A 21,706-nucleotide genomic window follows, 5' to 3' on the forward strand; every position below is an offset into this window, starting at 1 on the left:
CCTGAACTGATCATTGTCTTTCGGTGAAATGAAAATACGTTTCTGGTCATTGAAAAACTTTATAACTTGTACTCTGTTTTATTCAGGAAAATCATGCCTAAGAACTAGAAGGTAAAGAATTGATTTACATTTTAAAGAAGATTATTAGCAAGAAAGGGTGATTTTTAGCTTGGAGATATACTGTACTTCCTTAAATTATGCCCGTGCGTTTTTTAGTTCAGTATAAGTCAGATTGCGGACTTTGGCCTGAGACCTAGGATAATTAACCACTCTAAGAAATTATTTACGTATTCGGAGACTCCAGTTCCTCCTTTGTTAAGGCAAAATCCTATGAGGATAAATTGAGATAGCATACATAGAGAATTGGACTAATGTCCCCTTAGGCCTCTTTTTATCACCAAGATTCCAAGACTCCTAATGTTAGAGAGCAGGATGTGTTCAGAAACAGCCTATCACCCTTAGGAATTTTGGATTTTCAGTTTTCTACTGTTGTCTGCCCTAGCATCATTTGGTCAGTAGTTAAGATATGATGGGAGTTAGAGCTAACTCAGTTGTGGACAACTGAGATAAGACATAGTTTTAGTTTTAAATCTTCCTCTGGTCCTCAGAGTAGGCATTGGCCCTTGACTGACCAACTATCAATCTGAACTCAGGGATACTACAGGAAAAGTGTTCTCCACCACCGCCTTTGAAGAGCTCCAATAAGACACGAACCTCTTAGCAACTAAATGTCATTTTGCGTTGATTCAGTACAAGTGTCAACTTTGCCACAGCTCCTCAGGTTTAACTGAGTTATTGTGGTTTCACCTTGAGTGTTGTATATGTTGTAATTGCAACGTAAGATTAGAATGCATTGATTTTTAAATGCAATTGATGGATTTGATTCTGTTTTCTGGAATTGTATAGAATTTGGGATTGATGACCAAGATATCAATAGTATGTCTAAAACTGCAGCAATAGGTCAAATGATAAGAGTACATTTCTTGCATTTGCATTCTTGGTTGGACAGAATATTTTTAGAATGAAACCTGCATAATGCAATAATCAATGAAATACAGGTATTAAACTTATAAGGCGCCCATCAGATTCACAAAAAGGAGGGAATGCAGAGAAACCAGTAATATCCATTTTTGAGACCTCTAGCCCAGATGGGTACAAATAATGACGGTACCATTTCATGAACTATTGCCAAGTGTAAGAGAGCTCTGGTGGCCCCGTGGTAGAGTCTCACTGTCCATGCAGTACGTCTGCACAGCTGCCACCTGTCTTTCATTGGAGGTATGCATGTTGTCATGGTGCTGAACATGTTCCAGTGAAGTTTACAGACCAAGACACTATGGAAAAGCCGGATGACAATAAACTGCTGAGTAGATTCCAACTCAAAACTATCTTACAGGCCAGAAGAACTGCCCCATAGGTTCCCAAGGCTGTACATCTTTGTGGAGCAGATGAACACAGGATGTGGCTGGTGGGTTCACACTGCCAACCTTTGGGTTAACTGCTGAGTGCGTAACCACTACACCACCAGGGCTCTTCACTAGTGATAGAAGTCACTTAATAGAAGCCATTAGGATCACAGTGCCTTGCTCTCATTGTGCATGAGATTGCCCTGATCCAGAAGCCCAAGTGGACACATGGCAAGAGACACATAAGTGACGGAAGTAGAAAGTGGTCTATAATCTTTGAGGTAAAGTTACTTTTCGAAATATCTGGAAGCAAACAGTTGCCTACCTTTGTGTACATAGGAAAGTAAGATCTGAGCCATACTCCTGTAAGAATATAAAGAGGCCGTTTTGGAAATATTTAGTGAAAAAAGTATCATTACAGAAATTTCTTCAATATTTTTATTTTAAAAAATCATTACATCATAACATGAGGATGCAGATTTTACTGAGTTAGCACAATTACTGAGAAAATAATGTTTTAAGATGAGAAGTGTATGAAATTCAGTTCTACCATTTTAAGAGCGTGCCCAGAAGCACAATTGAACATGTTACTTTTATACATAAACAGACTTAGAACTCAGCAATCCAGAACTGGGATTTAGAATGAACTACTTTACTTTATATCCTCAATGTGTGCTTTTGTCTGGATATACATGTCCATAAGTGGTTAAAATGGTTACAAACTCTCAACAGGTAATACCAGAAGAGTGTGAGGACAAACAGAAGGCAGAACTTTGTTCCTTTCTTTTTTTTTTGTTTTTTTGAACTTTTCTATTTCAATCACAGAATCCTAGGCCCATTGAGAGCAACCTGTGGTTATTTAAATCCCCCCGCTCATTTAAAAATTTTCTAAGTCTTATTTCAGTTACTGGCTCAAAATTAGAAGGAAAAAATGTATAAAATAGAGGATCTATAAAATTAAAATTTTCCAGAATGTGGAGAGTCCATAATGCCAGTTCGTTACTTCTATGCTCAGTTCAGCAGGGAAACCTTCATGGGTTTGTTTACTTCTCTAATATCTCTACTCATGGATTCACCCTGAAAAAATACTACAATACCAAGTACCTACTTTGTGTCAGGTACTGAGGGTACCTGTAATGAACAGAAATGAGAGGTCTTGCCCTTATGGGAATCACTCTGGACCAGAGGAGGCACAAATTAAGTGCGTGTTTGTGTGTGCTGGGGTGGGGGCGGGGAGGTTTGATCATACAAATATACACAGAAATGATGACAGATGCTCTGAATGAACAGTAAAGGCTGTGATAAATTACAGTAAGCTGACTTAATTTAAATTGTGGCAGGAAAAAAATTTAAAACTAAGTCCTTGGAGATAAATATAAATTATTTAGGCAAAGAGTCAAAGGAAAGAGAAGCCCAGACAGAAACTGGACGCTGATAAGAAATTGGTGTGTTAAAGAAAGCTGGGTGGCGGGAACACAGCAAGTAGGGACAGTACCTGAAAGTTAAAGCTGCAGAAGTGGAGCTGCCAGATATGCAGGGACTGAGTAAGAAGCTTTGATTTCAATAGGAGCTAGTGAAAGCTTTTAAGTAAAGGAGTAGACTGGTTCGGTTGACATTTTAAAAAGATTACTCTCTGAAAGGTAGAAACAATTGATCTACACTGACAGTACACATGCCCAACATTATTTGGAGTTTATAAGATGTGTTTCTTTTGTATTTCATTACCTTGTTATACTAAAGTAGTTGCCACTAAATGGAAAACCAACACTGGCCACTGTTGGGATGGTAGAGAATCAAAGCCAGAGTGGAGAGCCCTGTTAGGTCACTGCACTTGTCCAGGTGGCTTGGAGTATGGAGCTGTCAGTGGATTTAAAGACGGTTGAATATATTCGGGGTATATTTTATAGATAGGATTAATATGACCTGATTATTAATTTATGTGTTGAGAGTAAAAGAGAGGATACAATACTATATCAAGGATGGCTTCTAATTTCTGGTTGTACAATTTAGTGGATGGGAAATTGTAGTAAATTGTTAATTGAGAAAAGGAACAGATTTTGGGGGAATAAAAAGGAAGGCCCTATTTAGTTCTGGAGCTGTTGGGTTCAAGATGCCTGTGATTCATTTGTATAGAGTATTAAGGAAGCAGGTGGATATGTAGATTTGAAGCTCCATCCAAAAACCCTAGTCATTGAATCAGTTCGGCTCAGAGTTACCTAGAGCAGAGTAGAATAGCTTCCCAGTGTTTCCAAGGCTGCGAGTCTTCATGGAAGCAAACTGTCTCATTTTTCTCTGAGTCCTGGAACCACTGTGCCACCCGGGCTCCTTTTGAAGCTCAGGAGAGAGGTACAAATGTGAGGCATAGCATCTATCCTGGTTGATATTTAAAACCATGGGACTAGGTGGAATTATCTAGGAAGGTAATATAGAATGAGAAAGGGGCCCACACTCTCCCTCACCCCATTCTACCCACCCAAAAAATCAGGATGAAAAGTAGAGTGGTAGAGTCACCAAAAATAATTCAAAGTTCTCTTGGAAATGTTCTGTTTGGTGGCCCTGTTGCATTTTACACTCTCGCCATAGTCTACTGGTGTCCTACTCTGGAAAATGTCTGCCAGCGTTGGTTACTAACTAACAGGACACAGCCTCATTCCTCTGTGTGTGTGTGTGGGGTGGGGGGGTGCGTGTGCGCGCAATATTGCAAAACAGTATTTTAGGCTTAGGAGATGAGACCAAGTGTGTTCAAATTTAATATTCTGTTCAAAGGTGTTCAGAACTATCTCGGTAGTATTTATTTATAGGTAATTTTAGACTTCTGAAGAAAATCAAAAAAATACCCACAGTCTTCTGGGTACAAATACCCAGAAAAACCTCTTGCTTTTATAGGAAATATTATCTATAAACAAAGTCAACTAAAATTTTTTTGAGAATTTTCCCTCCTATCCAAAAGAATTAGTAACCTATTTAAATGTGATTTCCTGTTCTGAATCATGAATAGCACTGTATGGTAGTACCTTTCTCCTGCCATGGGAGAAATGTTCTCTACCTGTGCTGTTCCCTAGTGTAGCAGGTGCTAACTGCATGTGGCTGATGACCACACCAAATGTGACCGAGGAATGGCAGTTTGTTCTTTCCATTTTAATGGTTTTATTGACATATAATGCAATACAATTCAATGTTTTAAACTCACTTAAAAAGCTGCAGGAACTGCAGTTTTAATTTTTTTAACTTCATTAATTTTCCATTAAGTAAGCCACATGCAGATAGGTTGTGGCCGCTGCATTGGACAACATAGAAAGCAGTGTGTGTGCCCACTGTCGGGTAGGCTTCACAGCCCTCCATGTTGCTGACCTGGCATTTTCCCACGAGCTTTCTATCTCCTTGACCTTTCCAACTCTTTATCATTTGGAATCAAAGTATCTTACCAAAGCATGTTTGGTTTTGGTTCTGATTTGGTTTGGTTTTCATTTTGTGTTTTGTTCAGTAAAAGGTCATTTAATTATTTTTTAACTGAACTGCCTTGTGTTGCTCAGGAAAACAGAATATAACCAAATAGTAAGAGAGGACATGCACTAGTAATTTACCTTTGCTACCTTCCTCTTTCAGTGTTCCTTGGTTTTCCTTTCCTGGAGACTCACGTCTTTATAGAGTCATTTCTAACCTAGTGTGATCTGTGGTCAAAAATCAAACCAGTTGTTGTGGATTTGATTCTAACTCATATTGACCCTGTACATGTTCAAGTACAACTGTGCTTATTGGGGTTTTCAGTGACTGGCTTTTCATAGTGGAGTACCAGGCCATTCTTCCGAGGTACCTCTGGATGAATTTGAACCTTTAATTTCTCATGTGATTTCATACAGTTCTTGCCTACCTAAACCTACCATTTCTCCTTCTACCTCTTTCTCTGTAACTTCCCCATTCCCCTCTTTTTGTCTTTTTTCCCTTTTTCTATTTTCTCTTATTCTCTGGTCTTATTTAACCCACTTGTCTTATTAAAACTGAAGAAACTTTATGGACGAAAAATTTGGAAATAAATGTAGACCAGTATAATAAGGTTGATTAATCCTTTGATAAAAGAGAAAAATCTGAACATAAAAGGGGACTTCAGAAAATTCATGAAACATAACATTACCATTTACTTCCATTTTTCCACCAATCTTTTGAAACCCCCCCTTATATTTATTTCATTATTTTCCATATTAAATTTTATGTGGCGAAGATAGCATTCTGACCTTTTTTGTTTCCCTTTTAGAAATTCATGTTCATTATAAAACAATGGGATATAAATATAGTTGAGATAACTATGTAGATGATTTGTTATATTTACACTGTTTTAAAATCCTCTTATTCCATAGTGGGCATGAACATATACAGTATCTTTTTTTAAAGTATTTTATACGCTACACTTCTGTATTTTATTCAGCATGTGTCTGAAGTTAAGGAAATTTCCTAATATTATTGGCCCATTTCCTTCTATAATCAGAGGGATACAGTTTCAAGATTGTTGGCTGTGTGTGTTCTGTGGCCCTGGAACAGAATGAAGTTAAGTGGCCACAGGGGAGTTAAGCTATGAGGTTGATGTTTTTTCATGCAATTAATATGTTCTGACTAATTGAGTTATTAGTCCTTCTCAAAGAAGAGCAGTGCATACATTTCAGTGGTCAGTTAGAGCTATTCCCGAAGGTATTTTTAATTTTAAATACTAGGCATTTGGTATTTTTCCCTCTTAGTATTAATGTACATTATACTTTTATGATATTTTGAGGATGATGCTTCTCTAGTCCCTTGAGCTTTTGCATTACAAATTAAATACACTTTAAAATACACACAAACACAGGAGTCATTGGGTTAAAGACCAGTGTCTTAATGCTGTAATTACATGTCCAGAGGAAATTCAGTGAAACATGAAACCACATGTTATCCTTGATACTACCCTGTGCAAATTACTTGGTTCCTCTTTTTATTCTTTGACCTTCTGTACTGAACCATAATCTTTTAAGAATAGCCAGTCTGTGGTATAGAATTTCCAGTAGCCTTTAGTTTAAGTTTTTGATTTGCTATTATCTAGACATTTCAGAAAGAACAAGTGGATCCCCTGCAGATGAAATTGCAGCAGGTGAATGGACTTGGCCAGGGATTGATTCAGAGTGCGGGGAAAAACTGTGATGTTCAAGGTTTGGAACATGACATAGAAGAGATCAATGCTCGCTGGAACACACTGAATAAAAAGGTGAGTGGCAAGGGTTTAACAAGGTACCAGGAATAGAGGTATAGAAGACAAGGCAGTGTTTTCAAATCTAAAGGTGAAACTTTGTCACTTGCAATCTGTATTTGCTTAAAGGGGCCAGTAGTTCTAACAAACTACTCTCTCTCCTTCCTCGTAATGAACCTCTGATCTGTGATATAGGTGGCACAAAGAATCGCACAACTGCAGGAGGCTTTGTTGCATTGTGGGAAGTTTCAAGATGCCTTGGAGCCATTGCTCAGCTGGTTGGCAGACACAGAGGAGCTCATAGCCAATCAGAAACCTCCATCTGCTGAGTATAAAGTGGTGAAAGCACAGATCCAAGAACAGAAGGTAAGTGAGAATGTTGGGAGAGTGAACTGTAACAGCTGTAGGGAGTGGCAGACACACATTTGCTTATAGTTTGAGGAGTTTTAGTAGAGCCCTAAACTGTTTTGTGTGATCCGAAAAAAGAAAAGTGGAAACTGATTTTCATCATCTAACTTTAATCTTAGCTAACTTCAAGGTCAGTGGTTTAAACATAGCCCCATCCAAGGGAGCTGTCTGCTCCCTGAATGATTTACAAAATGGGGAAATTCTAAGGTTAATTTGAATTGGAATCGGCTCATTGGCAGTGAGTTGGATATTTTATTCTTATTGTAGCATGGAAAAACAATAGTCATCTAAAAACAACATTTCGAATTGGCCAAATCTCTAAAGTGTGTCTCACCCAAGCCATGGTATTTTCAGTCACCTCATATACATACAAAAGAATTGGTGCCTTTTGAATTACTATATTGGTGAAGATTATTAAATTCACCATACCATGGATTGGTAGTGCCGTGTTGGTGTAATGGTTACGAGTTTGGCTGCAACCCCCATGGTTGGCAGTTTGAAACCACCAGGAGCTCCTCGGGAGAAAGATTGAGTTTTCTACTCCCCAAAACAGTTATATTCTTGGAACTCCACAGGGTGTCTATATGAGTCAGCATTGAGTTTATATACTACCATGGACTATTAGAAGAACAAACAAATCTACCTTGGAAAAAATGCAACCAGAATGCTCCTGAGAATTGAGGATAACGAAACTTCTCCCTTCCTTTGGACATGGTGTCAAGAGGGGACCACTCCTTAGAGAAGGTCATCATGTTTGATAGAGGTGCAATGAAATAGAGGATGGCCTTCAAGGATATGGCTTGACATAGTGGCTGCCGCAAGTGAACTCAAGCATAGGAGTGACTGTGAGCATGTTGCAGGACTGGCCAGTATCTTGTTCTGTTGTACGCAGGGTTGCTGAGTCAGAACCAATTCAGTAGCGGTTGACAACAACTTTACCCTGCTAGTTTACTACTGTGGCACATGTTGGAATAAACGATTTTATTTGTTCATGTATTTTGATCTTTCATCCACATTTTTATGTTTAGAGATTGCTGCTTTAGCAGGGTTAGCAAATTCTAAGTAAAGTTTATAATGTACAAGCTTCTCTATTTTAAAAAGTTTCCATGTCAGTGCATTTTTCTCTCATTCAAGGAAGTTCCCTTTAATGCTTCATTTAAAATGTAATTGAAGAGGAAAAAAATGTAATTGTTTGAAAAATCTATATATAGTTTATATAGAAGTTTATATAAACTTTTATATGATTAGTAGGAACTATTAGTAGGTACCTCATGGTTTGCCTCAAGAATGGGGCTAGGGGGAAATAAACACTAATTTAATTTAAGATTTATTGATTTTTTTCCTTCCTCCCCGTTTTATAAACACCAAAAAAAGACACCTTTCCCCCCTTTTTTTTTCTCTCTTTAAACGTGTTTTCAATAGTTGCTCCAGCGGCTCTTAGATGATCGAAAGGCCACAGTAGACATGCTGCAAGCAGAAGGTGGCAGAATAGCTGAGTCTGCAGAACTGGCTGATAGAGAGAAAATCACTGGACAATTACAGAGTCTTGAAGGTAGATGGACTGAGCTACTCAACAAGGCAGCAGCCAGGTAAGGCCAAAAGGGCTTTGAAGAATGAGTCCAAGACAGTTCGCTTGACCTTATTTTTGACCTGCTGGCATTAAGATGTTCTTGAAGCTCCTAGAATGATTTATACAGTGTTTCAAACAATGTTTAATTGCTTTTGTCTTGAAGAGGAATAAGTGTTCAGCGATAAACCTCATAACCACAGTCACTGTAAGGAAATGCGCTTCAGCTCCTCCATAAGTTTAGAACTGGAGGACTCGTTGCTCAGTTCCTATCCTGCTGCAGTGCAGTCACAACTCCTGTGTCAGACACTGAACTCCTACAATCCAGCCAAGTTGCTCTCTGAATGTTAAAAACGGATTTTTGTTCCCCTTCATATTTATAAATGTTTTTGATGCTTGAAATTGACATGATATTTATTTCTTTTCTATTAATTAATCCTGGTATTTGCATTAGTTTTTTATGTAGGCAGTAGTTTGTGATCCTGTTTAATAAATGGTCAATGAAAAAAGATAACTAAATTTTTAAATGGCCAAGAGACAGGCAGTACCCTTTCTTCCTTCAAAGAAGTGCCTTCTCTGTCCATAACTCTAACTATAGTCATCTGAATTTAATATGCCAAATGGTTATCTTACCGGGTACCTTATACTGCTCCCAGCTTTAAAAATAAATTCCACCTATTCAGAAATCAGGCGAGTATTCGAATTGACCACTTACTATTCTATCCTTTAGGTTCTCTGTTGCCAACAACAATTGTCGAGTGATTCCTTTTTTATTCACTTTACTTCCAGCTCTACCCATGACTTGCTTATTTCTTATCTGAGTTACAGTTAATTAATAAACATTTATTGAAGTTTTACTTGATCATATTAATGGGAGATAACAAAAATGAAAGACTAATTCGATTTCTAGATCTCCTCTGTTCATTTTCTTCTCTCTTGGTTCATTTCCATCAGCCTTCCAGTAACCCAGCTTAAAAGCTCAACTCTCATATTTTCCCTTCATTTGCTCCTCACATCTATTAGGAGGCAAACCCAGGCCATTTTTGCTTTTATGTTGTCCTTTATAGTCTCAACTCAAAAGCCCATGATTTATGAGCTCTCTCCCTTGGGCTACCACACCTTTCCCACTTGCCCTCCTCATGTCAGCCTCTCCATCTTTTGACTGTGGTGAACCTTTTTTTGGGGGGGAGGCGTGCATGGTTTAAACCTTTTTGAAATACATCTATGCTTGTATTTTTCCATGCTCAAAAACATTTAATAGCTCCCTGTTGCCTATAAAGTAAAACCTAAACCCTGTAATCCAACATTCAAAGATCTGAACTCCAGTTTATCTTTGACTCCAGCTTATCTTTCTTAGTTCCCACTATTTTTCTCCCTCCTTATATACTAGTTTTCAATTCTTTTGTCAATTCCCTAGAATCTTTTACTTTGTAGATGGCGTTTGTCTCCTTCAAATGCTTTTCTCCCATCACCCCACCTCTTCTCCCCTTCTCTAAGACTTTTCTTTAGTCCCCAGCATAAAGTAGTTTCTTCTAATTGCCATTGCTCTTCCTCTATTCCTGTGTGTATGGTTGTTACTCTTTGTACTTATATCTGTGGTTCATGAACTTCTTAAAGTCATGGTTTCTTTGTAATATATCTTTTTTTTTTCACTCTTTTTACAGTACCCATCTTATCTTTCCAACCTAGCAATTTATGGGCCAGTATTGCAAGGACAGCTGCATTTGTTAGAGACATTGAAAAGACTTTTTTTGAAATCTTTTTATTGGGGCTCATAAGGCTCTTATCACAGTTTGTACATACATCAAGTGAGCAAAGCACCCTTATACATTCGTTGCACTCATCATTCTCATAATTCACCTTCCACTTGGGTTCCTGGAATCAGCTCGGTTTCCCTTTTTTTCCCCCGTCCCCCTCCCTCCCCGATCCCACCCCTGGTCCCTTGATAGTTTATAAATAATTATTATATCTTATCTTACACTCCCCGGCGTCTGCCTTCACCCGCCTCCCCATTGCCCATCTCCCAGGGAGGAGGTTACACATAGATCTCCGAGATCGGTTCTCCCTTTCTACACCCGCTTCCCTCCTGGTGTCGCCACTCCCACCGCTGGTGTTGAGGGGTTCGTCTGTCCTAGATTCCCTGTGCCTCCAGATCCCCACTGCACCGCTGTACATCCTCTGGTATAACCAGGTCCGCAAGGCAAGGTAGAATTGGGGTCATGATGATTGGGAGGGGAGGAAGCGTTCAGGAACTAGAGGAGGGTTTTTAGTTTCATTGTTGCTACACTGAACCCTGAGTGGCCCATCTCCTCCACACTACCCCTCTGGAAGGGGTGTCCAGCTGTCTACAGATGGGCATTGGGTCCCCATCACGCACTCCCCCTCTTTCACGGTGATGTGATTCTCACCACCACTCCACCTTTGTTTTTGTAGACCTGGTCTCCTCTGCCCTTCACGATCACCTATGTTGGTGTGCTGCTTCCGTGTGGGCTTGGTTGCTTCTGGGCTAGATGGCCGCTTGTTTGCTTTCAAGCCTTTAAGTCCCCAGACGCTATATCTCTCAGTAGCCGAAAAGACTTTTAAATGGAGTCCCTAACATTGGATTTTTTTGTGCTTCTAACTCTTCTCTTTGTTGCTGCAGATCTTTTTATAGACACTTCACTAAACTTTCAGATTCCAGAAGCACAGATAAGACAGAAGGATGGACATTTTAGAGGCAATTATTAAAAACAATATTTCAGTTTAATTATAATCTTTATATGCTTCAGTTGCACTAATTGAAGTTATTTTAGAGGCTAGCATAAACAAAATAGAAAATTCTGTACTTATATTGACAATTAAAATTAATGACAATAGCTTTCCTTTATATTGAAATGTAATAAGCATTTCAGATAATCAAGATTTTAAAACTTAAGTTACTTCTTATTAAAATAAATGTGCTAGTGGTAGCTGCCAACACAGTGTTCAGTAAAGGTTTGCGGAACTATAGCGCACCATGTACTCCCAGTCTTTTCAAACTACAGATCATTTCGTTTGTTCATTAATCTGTATGCTGACAGTTTTCTAGTGATTTTCCAGTTTTTCTGACTCTGTAGGCTGCTTCCAATTTCTGGCTTCCCTCTCCCCTTGGTTGTTTGATATTTTATACCCACAGAATATTATTATATCTTTTTTGCCATATCTTACCCCATCCGATATGTCTGTTACTCGTTCTCCTCAAGTGTGGTATATTGTCTTATTTTAAAATAATTTTATTGGGGCCTCGTACAAGTCTTATTACAATCCACACATATATACATTGTGTCATGCACATTTGTACCTTTGTTGCCATCATCATTCTCAAAACATTTTCTTTCTACTTAAGCCCTTAATATCAGCTTACCATCTTTCTTTTGACTTGAATTTGTGCTCCCAAATTCAGCCATTCTGAGGCCACTTTATGCCTTAAATCTGGATTCAGAGTTATATTCTGAAGTCAGTTGAAATTAAAGTCTGATTTCAAATTCTCTTCACTTACAGTAAAAGTAACAGTGGCAGAGAGAAAGAATGATAGGAGACTGATGTTTTTTTAGCCTCTTTGAACTCTTTCAGTCACATGTTCAGATGATGCATGGGTTATATTCCACTTTGATGTATATCGATGTGTGGGCTGAGGAGGAAGAGCACTAAGTTTAGAAGATGCCGTTTTAGTTCGCATTTGTCATTTCTACTTCTTGGGTAACTTGAGGAAATCTTTTTATTTTAGACTTCAGTGTTTCTTTTTTCTTTTGTCCTAGTGGGGATAATTACCTATGACTTAGCAAGGTTATGACAGAATAAATAAGTATATACAATATGCCTAATATGTACACTGTTGACTGCTGATATTTAAACTCTACTTCATAAAGGACTGGTCTTTTGTTGACTGGTACTGTGTTAAAAGTCTTAGTGTGACTTGTTGTCTGAGCATCTTGTTTTTTTATATTTGTGCAGGCAAAAGCAGCTGGAAGATATCCTGGTTCTGGCCAAACAATTCCACGAGACAGCTGAGCCTATTTCTGACTTCTTATCGGTGACAGAGAAAAAACTTGCTAACTCAGAACCTGTTGGCACTCAGGCTGCCAAAATTCAACAACAGATTGTCCGGCACAAGGTAGGAGTGTAGTTGGAGTAAAGGGAAGAACAGAACTAGGTTGAGAAATTCTAGAAATAAAAAAAAAGGCCTGCAGGCACTCTGGAAGACATGTTCTGTGGCATCTTTTTACGTTTAATGTACATGTAGTCAGATTATTAACTGCAAAAGTCACAGTCTTGAAATAAAAATAGAAATTGACTAATAGACTGCCACCACACAAAAATTTGTTTCCAATTTTTATATTTGCCCTTCAGTAGGCGAATTTTTATGTTGTTATTTAATTTGTTATATCATTTGTTACTCATTGTTTTGTGTTTTCATTTGTTTTGTTTCTGTTATTCATTTTTTCCACTCTGGATTTCCAGGCTCTGGAGGAAGAAATAGAAAGCCATGCAACAGATGTGCACCAGGCAGTCAAAATTGGGCAGTCCCTCTCCTCCCTGACATGCTCTGCAGAACAGGGTGTGCTCTCAGACAAACTAGACTTGTTGCAGGCCCGGTACAGTGAGATTCAAGACCGGTGCTGCCGGAAAGCAGCTCTGCTTGAACAGGCACTGTCTAATGCTAGACTGTTTGGGGAGGATGAAGTGGAGGTGCTCAACTGGCTGGCTGAGGTTGAGGACAAGCTCAGTTCAGTGTTCGTAAAGGATTACAGACAGGATGTCCTGCAGAAGCAGCATGCTGATCATCTGGTATTCGTGTTTTCCATTCTTATTGGTTATGTTACTAGTTCTTTTGTAATCTTGATTCATATTTATTTCTCTTTTCTCATTCTAAACACTTTGCGTTTACTTCATACACAAGTTAGAAACTTGGAGTTATTTATTCTTTTTTTTTGGAGTTATTTATTCTTATAGGGTCATGGACATACTTGTATTCAACAAAATCACATCACTTATCCTAGAAGAAGGTACAAAGTCAAGTCAGGGGCCATCTCAAATGCAGCATGTGCTGTATGTATATCATTAATGGTATCTCCAGTTTTCACATGAACAGTTTCATGGGTGAGAATGTACTTGGACAAAACCCGATCTGCTCAAATAGTGCCCAGTATTTGATCAGACTTGATATAACTTATTTAATGTATCTAGGCCTTCATCTACTCAAACTCTAGGTATTCTAAGTCTTCTCTAGAACAAATTTCCTTTTTCATTTAATTTTAATGACCTTTCTCCCAGACTTTTGAAAATAGGCAAAGCTGCTTTTTTTTGTTTGTTTTTGTTTAACCATTTAAAATTGTTTTGTTTCATGGTTTAAAAATGCTGAGCGTTTTTAACCAGGATTCTAGCTAAGTCGCCTCTTGCTAGCTCTCTCTTCTTGAGCTCCCTCTTGCTCTTTCTTTGGGCGTAGTAGATGCTTTTGATGCATTTCCCTTTCTCCTTTCTTGGCTGATTAATCTAATTCCCTTCTTGCCTAGTAGAAAGGAAAGCTTGCCTTTATGTATTTAAGGGCGTTACTTTGGATTATTAATGATGATAACTAAAGAAACAATGAAGGAATCCAGTATCTGATATTTTAAAAATCTAGAATTCATCTGAAAAGATCCCCTCGTTACTTTAAATATGCTCTCTCAAAGAGCTTAAATGAAAAAAGCAAGCTTAAATGTCTTTCACTTCATTTTCCCATTGTTTGCGGTTTAATGCTATTCTTTCCTTTCAGGCTTTAAATGAAGAGATTGTTAATAGAAAGAAGAATGTTGATCAAGCCATTAAAAATGGTCAGGCTCTCCTAAAACAAACCACAGGTACTTTGAAAACTGCATCTCAACACCTCTTGTCCCAGAGATTATCACATGGGCCGCTTCACTTTGATAAATGAGGAGCCGGACATACTCACTGTGTTAGCGTGTGCTCCAGCAAGGCTGGCAAAGCTGTGTTTCTAGTCTTTTGGAAGTATTGTCTCCCATCAAGTTATGGATGATGTCTTCCCTTAACTGCTCTTCCCCCATAATTGATAATATTGAATGCCAGAATTCATGAAAAGATGGACGGAAAATCTGGGGAAGACCTACAGTTAAAGTTCAGATATTAATCTGGACATGGTTTCATCTATTATTCTTTTCAGTGAAATTACTACCACTGTAAAAGGAAAGATCTAATTTTAAGAAAAAGAGATTAAAGGGACTCTCTCCTATGCACCCCTGACATTAACTTGATTCCAACTCATAGTAACCTTATAGGACGGGGTAGGATTCCTTAGGATTTCTGGCAGTAAGTCTTTATGGGAGCCAAAAGACTCCTCTTTTTCTCAAGGAACAGCTAGTGGGTTTGAATCACCATCGTTGCAGTTAGAAGCGTGATGCTTAGCCCACTGTACCGCCAGGGCTCCTTCCTTCATCTTTAGATTTCTTAAATATGTCTAACTGTGTTTTGTGTTTTGCAGGTGAAGAGGTATTGCTTATCCAGGAGAAACTAGATGGAATAAAGACTCGTTACACAGACATCACAATCACTAGTTCCAAGGCCCTCAGAACTTTAGAGCAAGCTCGTCAGCTGGCTACCAAGTTCCAGTCTACTTATGAGGAACTGACTGGGTGGCTGAGGGAGGTGGAGGAGGAGCTGGCCGCCAGTGGAGGGCAGTCTCCCACAGGGGAGCAGATACCCCTGTTTCAGCAAAGACAGAAGGTGAGCTGCCATCTCACTGTAAAAGTAAAGCGGTCTTCTTCACGTCCTTACCTTGCATTGCCAACTAGCTCCACCTTGAATCTAGACCGAAAGCTTTTGCCCCCTTCTGTCTTATATACTCAAGGCCCTACGAAAAGACATACAAAAGAAGCCTTAAATTTTGGATAGGGAAAAAAAATGAGCGCAAAATCCCTAGGAAGTTCCTTTTTTAGCCAACATTTTAGACTTTACTTTCATGGTTCACTAGAGAACATTTCATGGGCACATTTGATTCCCATGCAGGATCTAGTACAGTATTCTAGATAGACAATGAGAAACCCTGTATAAATACTGTTAAATGCCTATGTTTAAAGCACTAGCTATTATTTCTATTGAAATAGAAAAAAAAATAATGGAGTGCTATTTGTTTCAACCAGGGACAGTCTGATTCAGGAAGTCTTGTAGCCAGTTTTAAAGAAGCTGCAGCTAAGCCTAATGGGAGGCTGCAGAATTCTGCAGAATGATTGGAAATTTTAAGATAAGGAAAAAAACAGGGAAAGAGGTCAGCACTCTGCTGTGTGGAACCACTAGCAATTTCCACCAGCACAGCTGCTAGTGTGTTGTATTTAGCAAGGTACAGCCTGAAAACTGCTTTCCTTCCCTAGGAGTTAAAGAAGGAGGTCATGGAGCACAGGCTGGTGTTGGATACCGTGAATGAAGTGAGCCGTGCTCTTCTTGAGCTGGTACCCTGGAGAGCCCGAGAAGGGTTGGACAAACTTGTGTCTGATGCCAACGAACAGTACAAGCTGATCGGTGACACTATTGGACAAAGGGTGGATGAAATTGACGCTGCTATTCAGAGATCACAACAGGTAATGTTGACAGCACTTCTGCATTGATACTTTAGGTAGTGGGGATCTGTGAGTAAGGTACAAGACTGTGACCCGTGTAAAACTACAAGCTCAAGAGTAGGAATGTTGAGATGACGTTAAGTCTCAGGTGCAACAAACATATTTCATTGATAGCAAGTATTGGGCAGAAGTTTGTGATGATGGATCCAGGTTTGATTGAGTAATTCCAAAGTACTTGACCCTTTTGGTTAGACAACAATGTAGAGAAGAGTCGGCCTCTTTTTTTTAACTGTTCCCTTCTAAGCAGGTAGATTGCCATTACAGGTGATAATATCTGGACCCCAAAGTTCCAAATGTATCACAATCTTAGTTTGACGTAATCAACTGCCTTAGCATCAGATGGGAGAGGGAAAGAAACCAAGAACTATAATTACTATCAAATATGCTAACCAAAATATCAGAGCCATCCAAAATAGAGCCCCTCTCTGTATGTACAGGTGTCATATTTCCACCCAATTTTTTTTCCTTCTTTCTAAAAAGTTGTTTACTTTTCTTTGTAGCTGGATACTTACCTATTGTGCTGTAGCACAAAAATAACATAGCCTGAAACCTTGGGTTTATAATGATAAAGAAAATGCCTTCTGAACCACACAGATGTTTGCTCAAACTCCTACTATTTCCCCCAAATGTGTCTTCATTGATAATCCCTAGTCTCGGCGAGTTATTCCAGTAGAACACTTGTCCTGTGTGAGAGGCCTTACCTTCTATTTAAATATTTGTGTAAGTTGGCACAATTGAAGAGGAAGAGATAAAATTGAAGAAAACTCATGAAAAAGCAATTATGTAAAGCATATTCTTGGGTATCTTTCTCTTCTTTCTCTTGGTTTTTTTTGGGGGGGGGCATTTATTTATTTTACAGTTTTATTGGCTCATAATTTACATATCATAGAATTGAATAGTTCAGTTGTTCATTCACACATATCAAGGGGGAATTGTACCATCACCACCACATCCATCCTAGAGCATCCCCTCCCGCCATGGTTGGTTCCCTCCAACATGAGCTGTGCAATTATGATGGGCTCCAGTACTCCCCTTTGGGTCATCTTGGTACTGCAGAAAAGTCTAGCTGTCTTAACTGTTTAAAGGTTTTGGATCTTCTTGACTCAGCTGTCTGCTGCCATGTTAAATGAGTTTAAACCTCTGAATCGGTCTAATGTTCAGTGTCTGGGTAGGAGAGAGGTTTGCATCCTTATAAAAACACTCTCATTTAGAAGTATGTTGATATTGAAAGGTGTCAATTTCTGCAGCTGTTCTGGCTGTTGGACCACTATTTGTATTCTGTAACTTCTTTCTAAGGAAGTTAAAATGTGATTAATTCATTTGCCTGCATCTTGATTTTATTAAATTCTCCCTGGTTTTGGCTTTCCCTTGTGAACTGTAAAACTGTATTAGAAAATCCAGGCCTCTCCCTTTTGAGTAAATTATAGTTTAGCAAGTAGGACTATGGCTATGTGTAACTTGTTACTTTATTCTCCAAACACTTTTGTTAGTATGAACAAGCTGCTGATGCAGAACTAGCTTGGGTGGCTGAAACAAAGCGAAAACTAATGGCCCTTGGGCCAATTCGCCTGGAGCAGGACCAGACCACAGCTCAGCTTCAGGTACAGAAGGTAAGTGTAACACCATGTGCCCACTGTTTCCTGAGTTAGTAGAAACTAGTGTGACTGAGAGTTTCTCACTATTCCAAGTCAAGTGGAATGACTCTTTTATCATATTAATGCATAAAAATTAATTTTATGAATATATGGGGTAAGAAGAATTGTTTTGTGATAAGGGAGAAATAGGTTCATTGATTCAGAGTAGTCAGCAATTAGTATTGTTAGCAATTTCATGGCCAGTGTTTAGGAAAGGAGATATTTTTGTTAGCGACTAAAAGACAGACTTTGAAGATGTGTGGATAGGCAAGAGATCAAACTTCTAAGGAACAAGTGTAGTGTTTGATATTGCTTTGAAGCAAAGAATTTATTACAGGCTAGAGCTAACTTTTCACAAGCTAATTTTGTACCAAAGCAAGCTTAGGCAGAAGACTTAACTGTGGTGTACTTTCCAAAGGCTTTCTCCATTGACATCATTCGGCACAAAGACTCAATGGATGAACTCTTCAGTCATCGTGGTGAAATCTTTGGCACCTGTGGGGAGGAACAGAAAACTTTGTTACAGGTATTACAGAGTATATACTAAGCATGTATCTATTCACCACAGTATATGTATCTATTCACCACAATACTGTTCTTGTCTTATCGATAGGTGCCTTCAAATCGATTCTTGCACATTGCGACCCTGTGTACACAGAACAAAACACCAACCAGTTCTGCACATCCTCACAATTAATTGTTATATTTGTAGATTACCCTGTCTTAATTGTGGCGAATTAAGAGTATTGTTGATGAGTTAGGAGGCTGTTTTCTTCCTCATCTTTATAACTAATGGTATGAAAACCCACCTCCATGTTCTGTGTTCATAGCCACAGTGAATCGTGTAACAGGAGTCACTATTAGCTTCAGTCCATATGGAAGGAGTATTGCGTGGTTTTTAAGGTATTTGTGACAGCTTTGCAGAAACATTTGCAGATATGAATCACTTCTCCAGCTCTTTCTAAAAAGGCATAATCATTTCAAAAATGATTGACTAAGAGATGTAGAAGACTTCAAAAAGTTTGTGGAAAATTTTGAAATCCCCACGTAGTTCATAGACCAGTTTTTTTGTTTTGTTTTTTAAATTTTTTTATAAAGCATATGGTTAACCTTATTTCCTCCAAAATCATCATACCTGAACTAATGAGTTATTAATCCAAACATAAGAAACTAAAAATGCTAGGTTTGTGGAGACTTGTTTGTCAAAGAAAACAAATGAGTAGAAACTAATGGGTGAAAACTCTATTAGAGTCCCTAAAATGATCCATTTAAATAATGCCTTGTCTAAATCCACATATCATTACTGAACAGTTCATTTTACTGTGTTCTCATGCCATTTTATTGCATTTTTAAAAAATAATTTTATTAGGGGCTCATACAACTCTTATCACAATCCATACATAACATCAATTGTGTAAAGCACATTTGTACATTCATTACCCTCATCATTCTCAAGACATTTGCTCTCCACTTAAGCCCCTGGCATCAGGTCCTCATTTTTCCCCCTCCCTCCCCGCTCCCCAGTCCTTCATGAACCATTGATAATTATAAATTATTACCTTGCACTGTCCGACGTCACCCTTCACCCACTATTCTATTGACACCCCCCCCCCGGGAGGAGATTATATGTAGATCATTATAATTGGTTCCCCCTTTCCACTCCACCCTGTTAGTATCGCCACTCTCACCACTGGTCCTGAAAGGATCATCTGCCCTGGATTCCCTGTGTTTCCAGTTCCTATCTGTACCAGTGTACATCCTCTGGTCTAGCCAGACTTGTAAGATAGAATTGGGATCATGATAGTGGGGGAGGAGGAAGCATTTAGGAACTAGAGGAAGGTTGTATATTTCATCTTCGCTACATCACACCCTGACTGGCTCATCTCCCAGAGACCCTTCTTTAAGGGGATCTCCAGTGGCCGACAAATGGGCTTTGGGTCTCCACTTCGCACTCCCCATCTCATTCACTATGGTAAGGTTTTTTGTTCTGATGATGCCTGAAACCTAATCCCTTCGACACTTCGTGATCACACAGGCTGGTGTGCTTCTTCCATGTGGGCTTTCTTGCTTCTGAGATAGATGGCCGCTTGTTTGCCTTCAAGACCCCAGACACTGTATATTTTGATAGATAGCCAGTCACCATCAGCTTTCTTCACAGTTGCTTATTCACCCACTTTGTCTTCAGCGATCCTATCAGTGAGGTGAGCACACAATGATACGGTTTTTTGTTCTGGTAATGCTTTATACCTGATCCCTTCGACACCTCGTGATCACACAGGCTGGTGTGCTTTTTCCATGTGGGCCTTGTTGCTTCTGAGCTAGATGGCCGATTGTTTGCCTTTAATACCCCAGGACGCTATGTCTTTTGATAGCCGGGCATCATGAACTTTCTTTACCACATTTGCTTATTTACCCACTTTGTCTTCAGCGGTTGTGTTGGGAAGGTGAGCATCATAGAATGCCAATTTAATAGAAGAAAGTATTATTGCATTGAGGGAGGTTGTGAGTGGAAGCCCAATGTCCTTCTGCTATCTTAATACTAAACCTATAAATATATGCACATAGATCTATTTCCCCATCCTCCTATATAAATATATTTGCATATATACATGTCTTTATCTAGACCTCTATAAATGCTCTTTGTCTCCCAGCTCTTTCCTCTATTTCCCTTGACTTTCCTCCTGTCCCACTATCATGCTCAGTCCCTACCAGGGTTTCAGCAATTCCTCTTTGTTACATTACTCTTATGCCCTACCAGGCCTCCCACACCCTCCTCATCACCGATTTGAATCACTTTTTGTCCCGTTGTCCCTTCACCTCCCCCTCTCCGGTGTCCCCCTGGAACTGTCAGTCATGTTGTTTTCTCCTCCAGATTGTTCATCCAGCCTATCTTATTTAGACAGATCTACGGAGATAATAACATGCACAAAAACAAGACAGAACAAAACCAAGCAACAATACACAGCAAAAAAACAACAAATCAATGACAAAAAAACCCAATAAAACACTACAAGAAAGAAAAGCTTGTAGCTAGTTCAAGGATCATTTGTTGGCCGTTAGGAGTGTTTTCCAGTCGAGTCTGTTGGGGCGCTAAGCCCTGACCCCAAAGTCTATTTTTGTTATTCCCTGGGGACTTTGTTGCTCTGTTCCCCTTGCTGTTCTGTTGCACACACTTAGTGTTTTGTCTCAGTGTGGTGGGATCAGATTGGGTAGAATTCCTACACTGTGTCTCCAGTATTGTCCCCTGTAGGGCTATGGGTCAGCGAGGGATGCCGTGTCTCATAGTGGGCTGGCCATGTGGTCTTCTCTCTGTGGACTGGCTGCTCTAATTGGGGTCATCGTCCTCAAGGTTTGGTGAGCCAGATTGTGCTCCACTCTCCTCCTCCCCCTTCATCAGCACACCCGTGTGCTCCGATCAGATATGGCCCTCTCCGCAAGCTGCAGATTCAGTGCCATCTTTTGAAATAAATTCTTCTAGGGGGAGGGGCAGGTGTCCACTTAGTTGGGATTGGTGTTGTTTCCACCCCCTACCCCATGCCCAGTGTGCTTTTTCCATGTGGGCTTTGTTGCTTCTGAGCTAGATGGCTGCTTGTTTGCCCTTAAGACCCCAGACGCTCTATCTATTGATAGCTGGGCACTTATCAGCTTTCTTCACCACATTTGCTTATGCACCCACTTTGTCTTCATCGATTGTGTTGGGGAACGTGAGCATCATAGAATGCCAGTTTAATACAACAAAGTATTCTTGCATTGAGGGAGCACTTGAGTGGAAGCCCAATGTCTATCTGCTACCTTAATACTAGACCTATAAATACATGCACGTAGATCTATTTCCCTATCATATATAAATG

At 39.3% G+C, this 21,706-nt stretch overlaps 1 protein-coding gene across 3 annotated transcripts in view; it reads left to right on the top strand.

Annotated features, from left to right (window-relative positions):
* Positions 1 to 21,706, top strand: part of MACF1 (microtubule actin crosslinking factor 1) — a 384,195-nt gene that overhangs the window by 318,300 nt on the left and 44,189 nt on the right. For all 3 annotated transcript variants that reach the window (XM_075554202.1, XM_075554201.1, XM_075554200.1), the window contains 10 exons: positions 6,475 to 6,636; positions 6,814 to 6,984; positions 8,449 to 8,615; positions 12,566 to 12,725; positions 13,073 to 13,399; positions 14,367 to 14,451; positions 15,090 to 15,331; positions 15,976 to 16,182; positions 17,712 to 17,831; positions 18,274 to 18,381. In XM_075554202.1, coding sequence (XP_075410317.1) covers positions 6,475 to 6,636; positions 6,814 to 6,984; positions 8,449 to 8,615; positions 12,566 to 12,725; positions 13,073 to 13,399; positions 14,367 to 14,451; positions 15,090 to 15,331; positions 15,976 to 16,182; positions 17,712 to 17,831; positions 18,274 to 18,381 — 1,749 coding nt within the window. The remainder of the gene's footprint in view (positions 1 to 6,474; positions 6,637 to 6,813; positions 6,985 to 8,448; positions 8,616 to 12,565; positions 12,726 to 13,072; positions 13,400 to 14,366; positions 14,452 to 15,089; positions 15,332 to 15,975; positions 16,183 to 17,711; positions 17,832 to 18,273; positions 18,382 to 21,706) is intronic.

The sequence above is a fragment of the Tenrec ecaudatus genome, chromosome 1 (genome assembly GCF_050624435.1).
Source record: "Tenrec ecaudatus isolate mTenEca1 chromosome 1, mTenEca1.hap1, whole genome shotgun sequence".
NCBI lineage: Eukaryota > Metazoa > Chordata > Mammalia > Afrosoricida > Tenrecidae > Tenrec > Tenrec ecaudatus.